Raw genomic sequence first — 21,071 nt, forward strand, 5'->3', positions numbered from 1 at the left:
TGATGGTATCTATAACTAAAATGAACTGAAACTATAACGGTGATTAACAGTGGTGACTATTGTAGTGTGATTGGAATGATCGATCCATGGGTTGATATGTATGCTGTATGATGGTATCTATAATTAAAATGAACTGAAACTATAACGGTGTTAAGCGTTGATGCTCACTGAACTTGTTAAGAAACTATGGGAGAGACTAGCTGCACGGCTGCTGGTGTTCATGTTTAGCATTTTGACTCCTCTTTTCCATTTCTTGTGTGTGATGTCAAATGTCTTGGGTGGTTGGGTCTTCTTTAGATGTTTCTTTATGAGCCATAAGCTGCATATATGATACTGGTTGTTCTTCTTCCCTTAATGAAACTCCTTTGGTTGATGGGGAACTGAACAATGTTGCAAATTCTCTCTAAAATCTTCTCGATCTGAGACAAGCGGGTTGGACTATAATTGGCACAATCGGTTCAGTCACCGTTGTTCTTGAGGATGTTGATTATTTGATGTGTAGACCAATTGATCTTCGGTACATGGCCACTGTACATACCAGGTGTATGCATAAGTTTTTGCTGGTTTTTGTGGTAAAGAAAAGATGTAATTTTCAAGGGAAATTCACTTTTGTTTATTAAAAATATTGCTCATCGACTTCTACACACTTCGCCCATCTTTCAGGTAAGTTATGAATACCCTGCCAGAAAAACTGCTTGTCTTTAGCAGCAAACCATTCGTCGAACCATTTTCCAACTTGAAATTGCTGAAGTTCTGCTCTGCGAGCGCGTGCCCCATTGATGTCAAGAGGTGATAGTCAGATTGTGCCAGATCAGGGGAGTACGGCAGGTGCAGAAGGATGTCCCATCCAAGCAATTTCAAGGTGTCTATCACTGGTTTTACTGTGTGAGATGGCACATTGCCGTGTAACAAAATCACTTTGCCATGTCTTCTGGCCCATTCCGGTCGTTTTTCGATCAATGCGTGATTTAAATTAATAATTTGTTGGTGATAGCGTTGTGCATTAACGGTTTTGCCGGGCTTCAAGAGTTCATAATACACAATACTGCTCCGGTCCCTCCAGACACAAAGCATGGTCTTCTTGCCCAAGTGATTTGGCCTTGATGTTGAAGGACCAGCTTCGCCAGGTGACAGCTATGATTTTCTCCGCTTCGGGTTTTCAAAATCCATTTTTCATCACCCGTCACAATTCGGTACAGAAATTATTTTCTTTTGTGGCGTTGAAGCACCATTTCACAATAGTGACTTTGCGATTTTCCGTTTGCCGTTCATTCAAATCATGTGGGACCCATTTACCAAGTTTACTGATCTTCCCCCATTGTTCGTAAACATCTGCTGAATTGTTTCTTGTGACACATTGAATGCTTGTGCCATTTGCTGTTGAGTTTGAGTTGGGTCATCATCCAGTAATGCCTGCAGTTGCTCGTCTTCGAACTTTTGTGGTCTACCAGAGCACATACCGTCTTTCACACTGAAATCACCATGTTTAAATTATTGAAACCATTCCTCACGTGTTCTAATTGATGGAGCGTGTTCACCATATGTTTCTACCAGCAAATGATGACTTTCCACAGCCTTTTTCTTTTTATTAAATAAGAAAAGCAATGTGTGCTGCAAATGTTCTTTTTCAGGCACAAACGTCGACATGATCACTGAACGATACAACACAGACGCTAGTTTTTGGCAGACTCAACTTGTATGTGTTGGTAGGTTAATGTCAGATGAACAAACTGACGTATGTGTCAAATTCATACGCTGCGTACTGTTCGTTGGCGCTATCTCTTAGTGAAACCGGAAGAGACTTATGTATACATCTGGTACAAGGTGCATCTAAAATGTTTGGTGAAAGATACCATAAGTAGAGCCCTGCACGGATGCGGATATCTGCCAAGTTAGTGTCTTGGTGGATGCGAACTGTATGACAGTGCAGATAATTTTGCTGATAATTTCTAAATAATGAAGTTTATTGATTTTTGCTTAGGTATACTCTTATTTTTGCTTTTGGTTAGGCGACCTTTGACGTTGGTATGGGAGAATGATGATATATAAAGAGCCTTGAGACTATAAAGCCATAAATCTGACTTAAGCCTAACTGGCTCTTGCTCGCAATAAGTGGAAGGAAGGAAGGAACAAAGATTCCGAAAGGGAACCACTCAGATGTCGGTAGTTGTTGCAAGAGGAAATCCCTAATAAACCTGTGACTAGGGGGTCTGGAGTCAGGTATCAGGCTTATTATGTTATGTTAACAGATCTTTTAATACCTTGGGTGTAATACAGTTAATTAACAGGTACATCAAATATAAACCAGAATTTAAAACTAGCGACTCTGGTAACAAACGGAAATGGGTGGAGCTTTGAGAGGATAATTGTGAGGATGCATCACACAACATAGAGTGACCACTCATTTCAGTATGCCATGAGCAAGCAAGAGGTACACACGTCCATTGTGCAGTGCATCACATCGCATGATCATTTCTGGCAAAAGAAGTCACCAAAGCTTTGGAAATTTTGAGAAGGCTCCTTGCACAGTATGGAGGCGCAACTCTTTCAAACGCCCAGGTGTATGAATGGCACAAACAATTTTTGACAGGATGGGAAGGAAAGGAAAATAGTCCTAATCAAATAATACCAATATAGCTGTACCATTAATGTCCAATGGACCAACTATATTGGTATTATAAATTTACTTATTTGGAACAAATATTTCAAGTTCCCTTTGGGAATCAACATCTATATCAGCCTCATCAAAGACGACCACAGACAAGCATCACTGCAGACAACATTCATGCTGTACCTGACCTTATTGAAGAAGATCAGCACATAAAAAGTTTCTGAAATTGCTTCACTCATAGGAATAAGCTTTGGAAGTGTTCAAGTCATCGTCACTGATGAACTTGACCTTCGGAAATTTGCTGCCTTGCGGGTTCTTCATCTCCTCACCCAGGAACAACAATATTCCGCCAGGATGTTTGTCAAAGGCATCTGAATTGCTATGAGGAGGAAGGATATGATTTTTTTTTTGCATTGTGACTTCTGATGAAACATGGTTTCATCATTACGCCCCAGAGCAAGCATGGAGTAGCGGGAATGAGGTGCAGCTAGGCCAGTTAAGGCCAAAACACTCCTTTCTGCTGGAAAGGTGCTTGCAACTGGTTTTTTTGGGACTATGCGGGCATTTTGCTTGCAGATTTCCTGCATGAATGAAGAACAGTGAATGCAGCCTATTACTGCCATCTTTTGGTCAAGATAAAAGCTTCATATCACAACAAACGTCGCCGGCAACCGATCCGAGATCCTGCACGACAACGCAAGGTCACACACTGCTGTTGTAACACAGGAAAAGCAGGAGGAAATGCATTGGACACCTCTGGAACCCCCTCTTTACAGTCCAGATTTGTTACCTCATGACTACCACTGAAAGAAGAACTGGTAGGGAAACGATTTTCATGATGATGCAGTGGTAGAGGAGTACGTGCGCAACTGGCTGCACACATGTTCTTCTTTGTTTTTCGAGGGTGGCATCAGAAGGTTGCCAATTCTGTGTTCTCGTAGAATGTGGCATTGACAGTTTGACCCTGTGATACAAATTCCTCGGTGGATCATGCCATTGCTGTCGAAAAAGGTGATCATGCGGTGTCATAATCCCGAACTTTTGTAGGAGACTCCTTTTGAGACATCTTGTTTTCCTGATCAAACTGGTAGCACCAGCTCTCATCGCCTGTGATGATAGTTTTCAGAAAAGACGGTTCTCTGTCACACGTCATTGATGTCCCCAGCAATTTCTATCTGTATTGCCTCCTGCTCATCAGTCAGTATGCTCGGGCAGATCTTTTGCTTACCCAAATTTTTGTCAGTGATGGTGTTCACACTGTCCTTGCTAATCCCTAATTCCTCTAATATCCTTTCCATAGAGAGTCGCCAATTTTGTGCCACCATCCGTCACCCTTGCTCAATGTTTTCGATCGGCGCTGACGTGGTGCATCAAGAGTTTCCTTTACATTCCGAAAGCATTTGAACCAGCTGTAAACACATTTTCTGCTTACAGTTTCTGTTCTGCACACTTGCGCCAACATGGCATGCGTCTCCATTGCCATTTTTTCCAATATGCAACAGAACTTTGTTTATACATTTTTCTGTTGTACTATGACACAAGTCTTCACATGTATTATATTCGACTGACCGCAGCAAACTACCTGCTTCAGCTCCACATATTCATGGTTATAGTCAGTCACTCGACTCCCCCTACTACCACTCCCCTCACCCCTACCCTAGAAAACGCTCTTCCTAGCTTACAATCAACAACAAACAGCAGTCCCACACAGAACCATACACGAGCCGGCCGGACAAGAGAGAGAGAGATAAACAGGGCGGAGAATTAAGTACTCGGACACCGTAAACACCTTATTTACCTTAGAATTTTGCACAGGTCTCTTCCCTTTTTTTTTTTTTTTTTTTTTTTTTTTTTTTTTTTTTTTTTTTTTTAGAACCTTTCATATACCAATAATATGTGGATTGCACAAATTGTCTGGCTACATAACCAATATATTGAATAATTCCACCTAGAAAACCAAGCCCTGTTTAACTAGACACATATGTATTCAAGCTTCCAACTTCAGATGACATCGACCTAATTTCAATGTGATCATCACATTAATTTTTATTTTGAGAATCAACACTCAATGGGACTTTCATCATTTAGTAACTGGTCTTGAGACAATTTTTAACAATATGAACTGTTTTAAAAACTGTGTTTTACATATGACAGATTGAGTCATTTTGACTCTTAAACATTTTAAGGATAAGTCATTGTCTTTTAGTGTTAAGAATATCATATATTTATCATTATAATATTTTTAGGCTGAAAATATCTCACAAGGAAGAGACGAAACATTTCTCTTTTTAAAATAAAGTAAAAAGGAATAACATTGTACTATATTGTGTAACTACTCTTTCTGAATACTACAATAAAAATATCTGAATAATTAAAATTACTCAAAACTTAATTAAATACTTTAAATAAATTAAATGAATAAAAATAAATAATTGATGGAAATGTCCGTAGTATGGGCGCCAGAGTTCACCAGAATGGCTCCCAGAATTTCGATAGAGCATGATGATAATTCTTTCTCTCCCAGGGCGCGTACATAAAAGCTGCGTACTGGTACATCTGCTTCAGGCCTTACCTAACCTTCTGAAAATGACTAAATAGGTAGGAACTGCACCTAGGTTCATCAATAACTCCACTGATTCTAAAATAAGTAACTATATTCTCAATAAAGTCCGTGCATGAGCACCTCATCAACATACCAAAATATACATATAATACACACAGAGAATATTCCTGGAAGACTCCATATTTACAACAACAATGAAAACAGTGGAAAAATGAATGTGAGAACTAAGCCACCATTTGCAGTTGGTCTGTTGAACAATGTACATATATGTAGACAAATACTCTTCACTGTCTCTGTGTATCAACACGACTTGTAGATTCTCATAATTGGTACTTATTATATCACACAGATACTGTACCTCATAATACTGTGTTCACTGACTCTAACACTTCTTTTAAAGATATATTGACTTGAGCAACACATGCTTGTCGTTCTAAAACGAAAACTCTGGAAAGTCTGAGATATAGCACCCCACAGCTTTCACCGACATATAATACCCAATATAAGTGGTCCGTTATTCGGCATTATAAATTTTCCACCTAACTCATTCCTGGTTGCCAGCGTTTTGCCCCTGTGTGCTAAGTTGGGCTCATCAGTGGGTACTTAGCACACCCACCAAGACGCATGGCTAGTGCATACCATGGAGGCCACTGCATAGGCTACTTGGAGCCACCAGCAGTGCCAATGCACTATGAGAGACTTTGTCTCATTACCAAAAATTGATGCCTGCTTGTCCATCAGATGATATAGATGTTGATTCCCATAGGGAACCTGAAATATTTGTCCCAAATGAGTAAATTTACCACACCATTATAAATGGCCCATTATTGGACATCATAAATTTTCCAGCTAACTCATTCCTAGTTGCCAGCGTTTCACCCCCGTGTGCTAAGTTGGGCTCATCAGTTGGTACTTAGCACACCCACCAAGACGCATGGCTAGTGCATACCATGGAGGCCACTGCGTAGGCTACTTGGAGCCACCGGCAGTGCCAATGCACTATGAGAGACTTTGTCTTATTACCAAAAATTGATGCCTGCTTGGTCATCAGATGATATAAATGTTGATTCCCATAGGGAACCTGAAATATTTGTCCCGAATGAGTAAATTTACCACACCAATATAAATGGCCCATTATTGGACATCATAAATTTTCCAGCTAACTCATTCCTAGTTGCCAGCGTTTCGCCCCCGTGTGCTAAGTTGGGCTCATCAGTTGGTACTTGGCACACCCACCAAGACGCATGGCTAGTGCATACCATGGAGGCCACTGCGTAGGCTACTTGGAGCCACCGGCAGTGCCAATGCACTATGAGAGACTTTGTCTTATTACCAAAAATTGATGCCTGCTTGGCCATCAGATGATATAGATGTTGATTCCCATAGGGAACCTGAAATATTTGTCCTGAATGAGTAAATTTACCACACCAATATAAATGGTCCATTATTGGACATCATAAATTTTCCAGCTAACTCATTCCTAGTTGCCAGCATTTCGCCCCCGTGTGCTAAGTTGGGCTCATCAGTTGGTACTTAGCACACCCACCAAGACGCATGGCTAGTGCATACCTTGGAGGCCACTGCGTAGCCTACTTGGAGCCACCGGCAGTGCCAATGCACTATGAGAGACTTTGTCTCATTACCAAAAATTGATGCTTGCTTGGCCATCAGATGATATAGATGTTGATTCCCATAGGGAGCCTGAAATATTTGTCCTGAATGAATAAATTTAGCCTTTAAAATTACCGGAACTAATACAAATACTCAAATCAGATATAAATAAATTCTATAAACATTTTAATCCGATAAAAGTTAATGGCTTATTGACACAAACAAACTCAACTCCTCCCCTCACTTCACCTAGTCTATCTCCTCCACAGTCTACTGCAGCTACCAATGCGCCGCCTACCTTAATTTCCCCTTCCCCCTCCCCGCCAAAACGTAAACTCATCCACACTCACTCATACAACACAAGAAGTGCAAACAGGATAACAAGTAGTTCTCAAGAGGCTAGGAGCAACACCAAACAATTACGCAGCAGAAAGGAAAGTAAGTGACAATTCCTCCAATAAGATGTTATACAGAAACACAATCAAAACCATAAACATATAATTTTTATCTTTCATTACAGATACATCAACGAGCCATTATGGAATGTTCGAGAAAATTTTAAATCCACTACCACATCAAAAAGTGGTTCATCAACAAGTTTGTTCACGAACAATTTTACCCCATTTATAATTTATGTTATATAAATATTTCTCACTTCTGCATACAGTGTGAGGGTGTGATATATGTACTATCACATAACGCGCCCTTGGTGAATCGTTGATATCACATATAATGATTCACCACAAAACAGAACTTAATAAATAATCCAAGAATTACATAACTGTACAATTAAGTTACTGTAATAATGATATATACATTGTGTATACTTCATTGTATTCACACACGCGATTTACACTTTGTCCAAATAATAATAATATGGCTATATACAAACAACACTGATTGTTTCATACCTCCTTGAACACAGTCCCTTCTTACTACTGCACACTTGTCCGATTCGTTGGCTGAATGGTCAGCGTACTGGCCTTCGGTTCAGAGGGTCCCGGATTCGATTCCCGGCCGGGTCGGGGATTTTAACCTTAATTGGTTAATTCCAATGGCCCGGGGGCTGGGTGTTTGTGCTGTCCCCAACATTCCTGCAACTCACACACCACACTTAACACTATCCTCCACCACAACAACACGCAGTTACCTCTTACATGGCAGATGCCGCCCACCCTCATTGGAGGGTCTGCCTTACAAGGGCTGCACTCGGCTAGAAATAGCCACACGAAATTATTATTATTACTGCACACTTAACTCAAAATTGATAATATTTACATCCAAGGTGCAGATCCTACCTCTTATATCTGCGAAGACTATATATGTCCCAAGGACCTTATCTCCAGAGGTTAGAAGCCGATAAGCACACTTGACTGTTCTACCGTCCACAGTATATGGACCCTGATATAAATCAATAGACGAGGAATACGTAACGTAATAAAATCTGACTATATCTAGAATCCCATCTATCTCACACACCAACATTCATCCCATCCAGTCACACAAGAATCATACAAGCTTTCGTTCGGAACATTCATAACCCAGTTCACATTTAAAAAAAAACCTATTTCTGAAATGCGCAGGAATCTCGCTACGTTTTCTTTTCCACAAAACCATTGTTAATGCAGGCGAACAGATCACATTCTTTTTCTCACATCTCACCTCGATATCATTCAGCACATTATTCAAATCATTCACACAACTCCCAGCCTTAAATAGAATATTACACATTCGCTTGAACAGATCTTCATCTCATGCACATTTACATTCTCACTCACACTCACTCTATTACTAAAATTATTACCATAATTCACTATGAAATCGCTGTCATTACTAGTTAATGCCCCAACAGTTTATCCATTTTCACCACCTTCCATACCACCTCCTACTTTCACAACCTTCATGCCAACACCACTGCCACTCTCGACCATCCTACCATTTTCACACATAATTGATCTAACCTTAATGTTCTCACGTACACTTAAATCAACAAAAACATCCTCATTCTGATATATATTTAATAGTACTTATTGAGCTGTGCATTAACCCTTAGAAGTGGCATTGGTTATTGTTCTGTATTTTATTTCTGTGGAAATAACTGTTGTTGTCTCTTTGCAGGTTCATAAATGTGCTTTCCTAAAAATGAAGACTCCAGTGAATTTACATAATGTAATATTCGATGAAGCTCGAATGTTTCTGAAACTGAACTCGGGAAGTCCCGAGGACCGAAAGTCTATGCGTCAACTTATTGTAAAGTACATAGAAAAGCGTCCAGATTTAATTGAGAATCCTCCTATTTCATATCGTGATAAGGTTATGAAGGAGATAGAAGAAAGTGAATCTAAACAGTTTAGATTCAGAGGTAGAGGACGAGGACGTGGAAGATCAAGGAGGGGTCAAGGAGGACGATACAGAGGACAAAGTAGCCAAAGAGGCAGACCAACAAAAGACGGCTTTCAAATGAAGCAAGAGTTTTTCCAGAATTTCTCTCGTGGTAGAGATAAAAGTAATTTCACTCCTCGTGGCAGTAGAGAATCTAGTGTCGAAGGTCATCGCCAGATGCGTGGCAATAGCTTCCGAGGAGTTAGGAGTCGAGATACAAGTGTTGACAGCCGTCGTAGTAGAGATTCAAGTCTGAGTGATCGCAGTGATAAATGTAAAAGCTCCAGTGCAAGAAATTGGAGAGGAGAGCGTGTTCCAAATAATAGAAGTGCTGAAGACTGCAGCAGGCTTGGTGAGGGTAAAGGAGCAAATGCTTACCAAAGGCGTAGTAGAACTTACAGTCAAAGTAGTGTGGAGAGTGGGTCTAGTGCTACCAGGGAGTGGAAATTGGGATGCTCTGGTGGTGATCAGAGCAGTAATTGGAGAGAACGTGGGAAGGACACGAGTCAAAGAAATGGGAGTAATGAAGGGATTTTCCGAGGTTACCCTCGTCAAAGAGGTAAACGTGGCTTTGCATGGAATGAAAAGAATGGTGGTAGAGACTCATGTGAAGAAAATGGCTTCAAGCAATATGATGCAGACTTCAGGAAACATGACAGTAGAGATTCTAGTGTGGATATTCGTCCAAATCAGAGGCGTTGTAGTAGGGAATCTAGCTTGAGTGATCACAATGATGATTCTGGAAGTAGAAATTGGAGACGCAGACCAGAAAATAACCTTAACAATGTGGATTCTGAACACAGTAGCAGAATAGGCAGTGCCCCACTGAATCGTTGTAGAAGTTACAGTCATAGCAGTGTGGAGAGTGGGTCCAGTGTTACCAGAGACTGGAGACTAGGCTGCTCTGGAGGAGCTCAAGGAGAATTTGAGAAACAAAAGGAACAAACTTCTACAGAATTTCCCAATGTAAGAGGTAAAGAGTTCAGTAGAAGTGACAGTAGAGATACAAAACAGTATATTCCCAGTATGGATTTCAGTTCAAGAAACAGTCAGAGAAGCAGAGGTATCAAATATAGCTATGATAGTAGTGGTGAAAGCACTGAGCGTCAGAATTCACCTTGTACAGATGGTGGTGTGAGGGGAAGTTGGAAAAGAGGATATCAGAATAGAACCAGAAGTAGAACTCGTTATTGAGATTCAACTATTTTAATTGTGAATATCTTTTAAATTGTGAAGTCATTTGAAAGAATCACCATGACAAAGCATTGAACTGAAAGTAAACTTTTATTCTTTTCTAAATGAAATTTTCCAATTTTCTATGTGCAGCTGTCATAGTGATTTTTTTCAAGTGACATAAATGGGTTCACGGTTACCAAACATATGGGGTAACATATACTGATGGTGGGACATGGTAGTGATTTATACTATTTTATGAATTTTTAAATTAGTAGTAAGTAGTTATGAAGGGAACTAGAGTGCTTTGAAGAACTATCAAATGTGTGTGTTATGTATAAGGTATTGTATATCAAACAGTAACTATCATTATCATTGTATTAGGTGTCCACTTCCATAGTGTAACGGTTAGCGAGTTCTATTAGCCGCCATCCTCGGAAGTCTGGGTTCGATTCCCGGCACTGCCAGAGATTCAAGATTGGCAGGAGGTCTGGTATGTGGTTGAAGAAATCTGGTATATACAGCTCACCTTCACTGGGGGTGTGCCTGAATGGATATGCACAAGGACCTGGGTAACACTTCCTGAAGATTGCTTACTTTGATGGCGAACCATCCCTGCTGCTTTGAACTGTTTGAACAAGAATATTGCAAACATGAAGAGTTCAAATGGCAAGCTTAACCAAGCACAACCATGCTCTCCACCATTTATCAATTGCAATTTGTGTGGACTCATGTTATACACAGAAATTGATTTGTTTAGTCACCAGAAGTTTGCACATAAAATGCCCTGAGTGTGAAGGGGCTTGTTAACATGAAAATTATATACTGAAAGATGAGCAACAGCCGACAATACAATAGTAACTAATTGTCATGGAAGATATGAAAACCAAAGATATGATCATAAATTAATGGTCATTTAAGATAAACTGGTTATAAGTTAGGTCCAGGTTTTGAAGATAATGTAATAAGCATTGTTTTAGATATTTTAGTAAGTGAGATGGTTCTTTTGTTGAGTTTGTATACCAAGATTTTCTTGACAAAGGACTTCTTACCCTCAGTTTTTATGTCCAACTTGCAGGAAAGATTGCCAAAATGACTTGAATGGTTAAAAATATTAAATGTACATACACAGTAAAAGATTTTAAGCTTTAAAAAAAAGGGGGATACATACAAAGTGGGTTGGCTAAAATGTTTGCCTCAAATATCATGTTAACTCTAAAAGACTTTGAAAATATGCTTTCACTGTTAGTAATGTTACAAAAGGGCTCATAATAGACATTGCTTTACTTTTCCAGGATGTCAATATCTGCTGAGATGATGGTACAAACTTTATTTATTTATTTATTTATTTATTATATATTTTTTTTTTTACAATGGAACAGCACTGTTTTCTACACATGGCATTATAGATACAGGCACTGCAAATACAGGGGTGTGATTATTTTCAAAATCTGCCTAGTACATCTCAAAAAAAAAGAGTATTTTTAAACATACTTTGTTCGCCACCCATGGAGCCTAGTCAGAGGAATGACTAATCAGGTGGCCAAGGCGCACACGGTATGTACAGAGATTCTTCATCTACTTTTGAAAGCTGGATATTACTGCAACTATATAATTTAATCAGTACACCAACAGTCTGTAATTAGAGCCCTATGCGGATATACAAAATAGTATCCACAACCACACTTCCTTCATCCGCATCCGTGAGTTGTTATCTGCGGATATTGTAAATATTTAACTACAGTATATTACACCAAGGTATTGAAACTGATAGATCTGTTAACATAATACAGTAGGCCTGATACCTGGCACCAGACCCCCTACAGTCACAGGTTCATGGGGGATTTCCTCTTGCGACAGCTACCGATGTATTTATTGGCCTTTGTTCCTTCCTTCCATTAATGGCGGGTAAGAGACAGGTAGGCTCAGGTCAGATTTACGGCTTTATGGTCTCAAGGCTCTTTATATATCACCATTCTCCCATACCACTGTCAAGGGTTGCCTAATCACAAGTAAAGATAAGAGTATACCCGAGTGAAAATCAATCAACTTCATTATTTAGAAATTATCAGCAGAATTATCCGCACTGCCATACAGTTCGTATCCGCCAAGACACTAACTTCGCGGATATTTGCATCCGTGCAGGGCTCTCTCTGTAATTTCAAAATTCCAGCAGTTCTTATTAGAAGGACCATTGTCATGGATTGATGTGTTTATCTTCTGAGGATGCTGAGCAAAGTCTTTCAGCAAACTCTTTCAAAACATAAAAAATTCCCACAGTTTATTTATTGACATTGCAAAAACCTAAAAGATATTTATTAACACATTCAGTACCATCCACTCAGCAGGCCATTTAAATCCCCAGACCAGCCATTTAAATGCCCTACATTCTTCTGAACAGATTTTTACAAATTCGAGTAAAGCTCCTAAACTATAAATGGTAGATAATTAAAAATATTCACATACCTGCAGTAGTGTTTGGTGGTACGGTATCTAGTATTGAAGGTCCCAGGCTATAGAGAACACCAAACTTTATAATTATAATACCACTTGGTTTCACTAACATTTTTGTTCTTCGTGCATATCCTACACCACCCTGAAGGAGTACTTTTACTTCTCAGTGGTGGGAATTTCAAGAGTGTATGCTCCTTCCTTTTTCCATGGAGCCAAAGTGGTGGATCTTTGGCTGGGGCTCTTTTTTTTTTAGAGTTGGGGGGGAATCATGATGAAAATGATGATGTGCTTCAGAAGGAAGTGGAGATTATGCCTCGCTTACTTTTGTATCTTCTAGGAAATAGAAATATGTATTTTTTTGTTGCAATTCTTTTTCTGATCTGGCCAGAAAGCATTGAAAAAGGGCACACCGAAGAATGTGAAACAATACTTTCTTAGACCCCACTTCGAAGTTTCCCCCATGAATGGATACATTGCTAAATATTGATCTGCACTTTCCACTCCATGCATGTGCTGGTTATAGTCAGCTATGCATTCTGGCGTCATGATGGTTTTCTCAAATCATTTTTATGGTACTTCAATCATTTAGGCTAAATGCATTATTGATACCATAATGATAATGTTCTTATCCATCCATGACTGTACCAGCACTTTGTCATCTTTAATGAAGGTAATTTCCCTCCCTCTTCAGATGTTTCAGTTGTTTTGTAACATTTTTAGGAAACCTCTGGTTTTGTCTTATTGAATCACATACAATAGTGTTTTGTTTACTCAGCTCTTTTGCTAACCCAACACTGTTATAGAAATTGTCCATGTACACTCCATAACCCAAGTCAAGATAAGGATTCATTAGTTGAAAGATTGTCTCTCTCAGTGAAATACCACTTACATCATACATTTTGAGATTTCAAATGTATCCCGAATTTGACTTGCAACTATTCTTACTAAAATTTAATATTTCATAAGTTTCCCTGGGTTGTGTACATGAAATCTCAGACATCCCCTCCAGGTTAGCATTTCCTCATCCAATGCAACTTTCTGGATTGGAGTATAGACTACTGGAAATTTATTGGTCTGATTTTATATAACCTATTTGTGTTATTTGCATAGTGACTGCTATCACTGAAATGCAAAATGAAAATCTAGGAATTGTATTCAAAATGTAGTCTTCAAAAGAATTGCAGCCTGAAAAATAATGTCTTCAGTCCAGTACATCCTTATTTCAGGTTTGGTATTATGCCCGTGTCAAACGTCTATTCTTTTTTTTTTTTAATCTCTCTTTTCCAGGTCTGGGAAGAGGTTTCCAGGTCTCCTTAATTGAGTACAGTACTTTTTGGAAGATCATTGTGCAATGCTAATCATTTGGCTCACATATAGGTTTATCTGTTCACAAACATACTCAAAGAACTCGTTCATTAAAGAATTTACTCTGGAAAGACATACTGTCACTTTTTTTATTATCAACTGTAATATATAACCCTGAATTACCGTAGATAATAGAACAGGTGGATAATATCTAGGATGGTGAATATCAGACACTTCACATACAACTTATACTGGTTTGGGAGGTGTGTAGGCCTATCGTCATCAGAGTCACTTTCTGAATCCTCCTCCCAAATTGTTATTATAAAGAACTTCTAACACTTCATCACATCACCTGTTAAATTTTGCCTAAAATGTCTTGTTCCTGATGCTTGTTCTATGTGAAAAATAAATGTTTAAATTCACACATGAAATAAACTAGTGGTGACTTTCCACTTGAAACAAAACTGTACTAAGTTTGAAGCTTCTTAATCTGTGGTGGCTTTCCTCAAAAAAAAAAAAAAAAAAAAAAAAAAAAAAAAAAAAAAAAAGTACTGAGAATTGAATGAGATTCATACAGTCTACTTGCACTGAAATAATAAATGTTCTAATGCACACATCGGTCCTGGTTTTTGACTGTCTGATAAAATGGTTAACACTAAAATTCCTTACAAAACTACTTTACAACTTTACGTCAGCAATGGGTTGAATGTCCACAGTAATTCTACAGTACTATACTAGTGCTTTCATTGGTGGCTAGTGTCTATGAGAGAGGTTTGATTCATTAATGCTGTTCACTTGACAAAAGAATATAGTCACTTCATTGGAAATGTTCAAGTTTATTTCTAAATGTTATTCACCTTTACTAAAGAATTCAAAACCACTCCAAATGTTAAGTCTATCACTTGTGCACTGACCAAAGTCAAAATTCATCAGAATTTGAAATAATTAAACCTTGAGAAAAGTTATTACAGTGCTAACACACGAGGATGCGAGTACCAGTTCGGCTCTACAGAAAAAGTACAAGTTCGAAGACAAGTTTCACTCATAAAATTTACTAGTTCAAAGTCAAGTTCAGTCACTAAAATACAAGTCTGTTGTCGACTCTTGTTCATGAAATGTATAAGTTTCGAAGTAGAATTTATTCACGAAAAACACAAGTCTGTTGTCACTAGCAATATTCACAGTTCTCTTCAAAATTAATGTCTTACTTCGCGTAGGCAGGGTTTTGTTCTCTGACAATCGTAACGTTTCATCCGTCAAATTAGCGTAGCTGATCTCCCGATGATCACTGAGGTATATATGGCTCGAGTGGCCGGCTTTTATACCTCCACCATGCTTGCGTCATCCTATGACCAAAGGTTTTATTACCTGGAATATTTTTGCTATCCCTGGATGGATCTTAATGAAATTAACATGTGGAGACGTTTGAAAAGTGATTGACATGATGGCGTTACTCTTATGTTGACATCATGATTATTACAGAAGTTAGTAAAATTTTCCATTGGGGGAACATCGAGAATGCTGGTGACATTACTTCTCCTTAGCAACTCACTGCAAAGCTCCAAGTTACAATCACAGCAGATTGCCTATCTGCTGCCTGTCAGACTTAGTCGTTGTACGAGAGGTAACCTCACTTCGGTGCTCACTCTGTGACAGTTTGAAGTTATGCAGGGCGTAAACCCTTAAGTAGTACATTAATGTATGGGTGTTCCCAGTACAATATATATATATCTTTGCACTTCACACATATGTGTACACGTGACACTGATGCCACACAAATTGTGGAGAGTAGAAATAACCTCATGCATTATTTATTTACGAGAAACCTAGGTTGCGTCAGCCATGTGTTTCCTATGAAGGTAAAATGTTCATTCAACTGCAATCTATTACCAGAAGCACTCATTATGTTCTTAAAATCTATCAGTGTACTGATACTGAATGTGTTTATATGGGCTGTGGAAACATCAGTCTAAAAAATAATTTTGCTTTGTCATACCCATAAATACATTCTGATAATCAAGCAAGTTGGTTGCACATTTTGGGTTATGTAATTATGAGCTTGTGTGAACTAAATTCCTTCATTAGCAGTTGTGAAAATGGTGATTTTCTGATACATTAATTTTTTTTCCCAATTCGCTTTACATCGCACCGGCACAGATAAGTCTTATGGCAACGATGGTACAAGAAAGACCTAGGAGTGGGAAGGAAGCAGCCATGGCCTTAATTAAGGTACAGCACCAGCTTTTGCCTGGTATGAAAATGGAAAACCACAGAAAACCATCTTCAGGGCTGCCGACAGTGGGGTTTGAACCCAGTTTCTTCCAGTTGCAAGTCTTACAGCTGCATGATACATTAATTAAGGTCATGGTCACTGTCTTCCCAACATTAGCTTTTTCTTATCCTTGCATCGCCGAAAACTGTGTGTATGATAGTGTGACATTAATACATTAAATGATGGGCTCCATAAATTTGTGAAGTTTGGTGGTGATGCATGGACAACTGGTTATATAAATTAACATTTTTTAACATCACTCTTTTGCTCTGGTTTCTGCAATGTGGTAGTCGCTGAAGGTCTGGCCACTTAGAAAGCAGTCTCCCTTAGTGAGCAGCAGTCTATGATCGCAGTGGGAAAGGGTTTGAATGGTATTTCATAAGACTGCATCATCCCTGTCATACATGTGTTGACGCGGCTACAAGCTATTACTATTTAATAACAAACAGACTATTTCAGGAATTGTTTCATGTTTTTTCCTCAACACTGTTTCTGCTGCAGTGAAACAAAAAGATTTCACAAATTACTTGCTGACAGTTTGTCTGATGTTCCAACAAGAAATACTGGTATCAAAGGTAAGATCCTTCTACAAGTAATTTATATCAAAGAATATAAACATGATGCAACCTTTTGTTCAAATCCGCATCTTAAACTAAATATGCTACTCTTGGCTGGTACAGAGCATGAGAACCGACAGTGAGCTGTCTGATTGTCAGTGTGTTAAACACTAGCTAAAAGAAGAAAGACTTATTCTGATATCATTATATGAATTTAAACCCTTAATATCACCATAGGTTGCAAGTAAAAGACAAACAGGTATGTGACGGCTTTTAAGAGACAATATTCATTCAAATAGGATGACCCATGTCTGGCAAATGAAGCACATTTGATGACATTACATTTTATTGAGGAATACTTGTCAGAATTTGAAAATAATCATGCCCTTGAATTTGCAATGCCCATATCTCTAATGGTAGGTTTAGAAAACAGTGTAGTTCAATTTTAAAATATAAATTTGGTACAGTTATCTCAGCAAATATTGACCCATAGAAAAATACTGCAAGTTTTATTTTGAAAGTGCAAAGGGATTTTCCATATCTTTAATGGTGCACAGTTTATTTGAGGGAACACTTTAGCTGATTCAAGAGCATGCGTGCGTGTGTCTTAAAGCTTTTATGTATAAACACATAGCAAATTGTGTCTATAAAGGAAGGCCTACAACTTTTAATTCAAGAATGTAAGTGTTGGTGGTCAGAACATCTTTCTCATTCCTCAGTAACATACTTACTGCTTCACTGTCGTTGTGTCAAGGTTTTATGTTAGCTCTCTATTTAGTTCCAACAGAATTTGTATTATTTCTATCAGGATGGTATGAGAAAGTATTCAGATCTTTATGGAGAAAATACGGGTATATCTCAGGCCTCTGACTTGTTTTATGGTGTGGTTTACCATTTTCCATCAAGACCAGCTGCAAGTTGCTACATGTGTTTATCTAGGATTGCCCTTTTATAATAACATCCTTCCTATTGTAGAAGCAAATAATTAATGACAATTTTTTAGGATGGTGCATTAATAGCACAACAAAATACCATTAAACCACTGCCTGCTCGATCTGCATCCGATGGCTGCTTATACTGCCTGCTCATTCCATATTCAAACGTGTAACACGACTTACAAACAAACTGCCGCTAGATCGCAGCACCAGACGTACCCAGTTATCGCGTGAATACAGCTAGATAAGCATACAAGCAAAATTTTAAATCTGAAAGTAACAGAAAAATTAAAGAATTGTATGCATAAAGTGGTGCTCTAGAGAGTGATAGCTTCAGGACTTTTCGAGAAAGAGATTTCGACGAATAAGAAAACCTGTAAACTTTGTCTGTATGGTAGGCCTACTTCCCTACATTACTAAGTAGAGGTTTACGAATTTGGCCACCACAGTTTCTGACACAAGTTCCTGGTGCTTATTGTTACTAATACACTTTAAAATCTTACAGTAGCACAAAGAGGGTAGAGCCGGGCTGAGTGGCTCAGACGGTTAAGGCGCTGGCCTTCTAACCCCAACTTGGCAGGTTCGATCCTGGCTCAGTCCGGTGGTATTTGAAGGTGCTCAAATACGACAGTCTCGTGTCGGTAGATTTACTGGCACGTAAAAGAACTCCTGCGGGACTAAATTCCGGCACCTCGGCGTCTCCGAAGACCGTAAAAGTAGTTAGTGGGACGTAAAACAAATAACATTATTATTATTTAAAGAGGGTAGAACATAGTTTTTTATAGTCTGGAGCAGACTTGCAGATTTCTTGCAGTACGGTAGAGCTGCCTCAACAAATTCTGTAGCCCCATAATTAGGCCAATAAATCCTTGCTGGGGATAGCGCAGGCCTCCTCTGACAGACTGTCTGATTAAGATCATCAATGGGGATGCATTAACTGAGGGGGAAATGTTACTCAAGCTCGTGCTGCATTGTTTTTTTTTTTTTTTTCGATTACATGCACTAAATAACCACACACTAATGCATGGGAAGCAGTTTCCAAAGTGACACACACCGACTCAGGGGGCTCACGAACATCTTCCAGTAAATCAAGTACATACACAGCGGGCATCACTGGTTCTGGTTCGTCAAGCCCGGGAGAGGATACTGAGGCAGAAAATTTTGAATTTTGCTTATGGATAACGTTAGCACCATCGGTGGATATTAACATACCGGATTTCAGAATTCTATTCACAGAATTCTGAGTAGCCCGGGAGTCAGTCATGTCATTGCACCCTCCGCCCATTCTTATAGAACTAAACATGGCTTCAACTGGATCTCCTGAAAAAGCCCGTGTCATGTAATGAAATACCACGGCATTCTGGTTTCCCTTTCTTTGATTTGCAGAAAGGCACGTAGCAGTAGACCATTTTCACTGTAAACAAATACAGTACTACCCTATTTCCCGCTATTTCATTCCGACAGTTCAGGAGCCGGTTGGTGGTGCCACCTGCTGTGGGTATTTGTAAACGAAGTGTTTCATTTAGTGCTATGTTAAAATGTTGCAATGAGCAGGCAGTATAAGCAACCGTCGGATGCAGATCGAGCAGGCAGTGCATTAAACTGGATTTTTTTCATACAGTTACACATTGTTTATATTTACTGTACATTAGTCTCCTAAGTTCCAGAAGAAAATTCATTTATCCAGTTGGCATTAAACTTTGAAAAATAGTTTATTCTACCTTAATTACTTAATATAAATGTTAAAAATGTAGGACTGTTGTCCATCTGAACCAGCAAATATACAGATTCATTTATTCAGCAGATTAACAAGATCAAAGGAGAGAAAATACAAGCTTGTACATCAGAGACAAAGCCAACAATGGCAAAACATAAACGAATTAGTAGCCTCTTTTGATATCTATTGATTCAGAATCATGTATATAGGAAGGAGGAATTGAGTTATTGCAACTTTGGAAACAGATCACAAACTCTGTGCTTTCTGTGATAACGAAATCTTTCTTCACTGCTCTTTTGCCACAGCGAGTTAATAAACAAACTTATATAGAATTTAGAAGTTACTTATTTGAAAAAAGAACACACAAAATTGTGTGCACAGACAGGATTTTAAATTTATTTCCTGGTACTAGTAAAAATTCAGGTGGGACGTAATTTTCAAGGATAAAAAACTAGACAATTGTGCTTTTCAGGATGTATGACAATTCTGTGTCTCTCCCCTTCTCAGTTCCACAAATACAATGCCTCAATTTATGCCACAGTCACTTCTTTCCCAGTCTCAGCCATGACTTATCCCACCTTTGCCATAAGACCTGTCTGAGTCAGTGCAACATAAAAATCAATACAGTGTAACAGTTACAAAATACTGATTGAGCTCTACAAATTAAAAAAAAAAAAATAAAGATACTAATTGGATTGAAAGATTGGTACCATGTTGATGAGAAGATTGTAGGCCATGTGCTCCAAGGTGAAGTGTATACTGTGACAGGGCTAGTATGAATCAAAATGCAGATCTGTTAAACTGGGCAGTATTTTATCTTCGTTAGTTTCAAGTATGTTAATGTAGATTCATATATGTTGATCCAGAGCAGGATTTTTACTGCATTTTATATATTTTTCTAAAAAAATATTTCTAAAACTCTTCTTTAGATGACTTGGTCTTTAAGAACAGATTGCACCAAAGAGTTACTGTCTCATTCTAAAGGGATGCAATAATGGAGAAGATCCTACTAATTTTCCTGTGATGTCCTTGTGCAAATGGGAAAGAAAGATATTGAACAATATCTTTGATTTCTTTTAAGTCACTGAATCTAGATTACAACAAGAAATTACTCTGTTTCTGTCTCAAAATCAAGAGTACTTGTGATTGTTCAAGTTTCCAAAGAGGTTGACATTTTTTTGGTTGAGGTTAGTAAACATCACTTAAAACTGGCTTTGAAAGAAACACACCAAGCAAGTGATAGCTGTCAGTTTGCATTCGGGAGATAGTGGGTTTGAACCCCACTGTTAGTAGTTGTGAAGATGGTTTTCCATAGTTTCCATTTTCATATTAGGCAAACGCTGGACTGTAACTTAATTGAGGCCACGGTCTCTTCCTTCCCACTCCTAGGCCTTTCCTATCCCATTGTCGCCATAAGACCATCTGTGTCGGTACTACGTAAAGCAAGTTCTAAAAGCAAAAAATTGATAGAAACAAATCAGACCAGTTGTG

The 21,071-nt window shown here is 38.6% G+C and overlaps 1 protein-coding gene across 1 annotated transcript in view; it reads left to right on the forward strand.

The window, feature by feature from the left end:
• The window catches only part of LOC136866357 (uncharacterized), a 102,370-nt gene extending 87,500 nt beyond the window's left edge, over window positions 1–14,870 (forward strand). The window contains exon 4 of the mRNA XM_067143228.2: window positions 8,904–14,870. Coding sequence (XP_066999329.2) covers window positions 8,904–10,361 — 1,458 coding nt within the window. The 3' untranslated portion in view covers window positions 10,362–14,870. The remainder of the gene's footprint in view (window positions 1–8,903) is intronic.
• The last annotated feature ends 6,201 nt before the right edge of the window (window positions 14,871–21,071 follow it).

The sequence above is a fragment of the Anabrus simplex genome, chromosome 3 (genome assembly GCF_040414725.1).
Source record: "Anabrus simplex isolate iqAnaSimp1 chromosome 3, ASM4041472v1, whole genome shotgun sequence".
Taxonomy (NCBI): domain Eukaryota; kingdom Metazoa; phylum Arthropoda; class Insecta; order Orthoptera; family Tettigoniidae; genus Anabrus; species Anabrus simplex.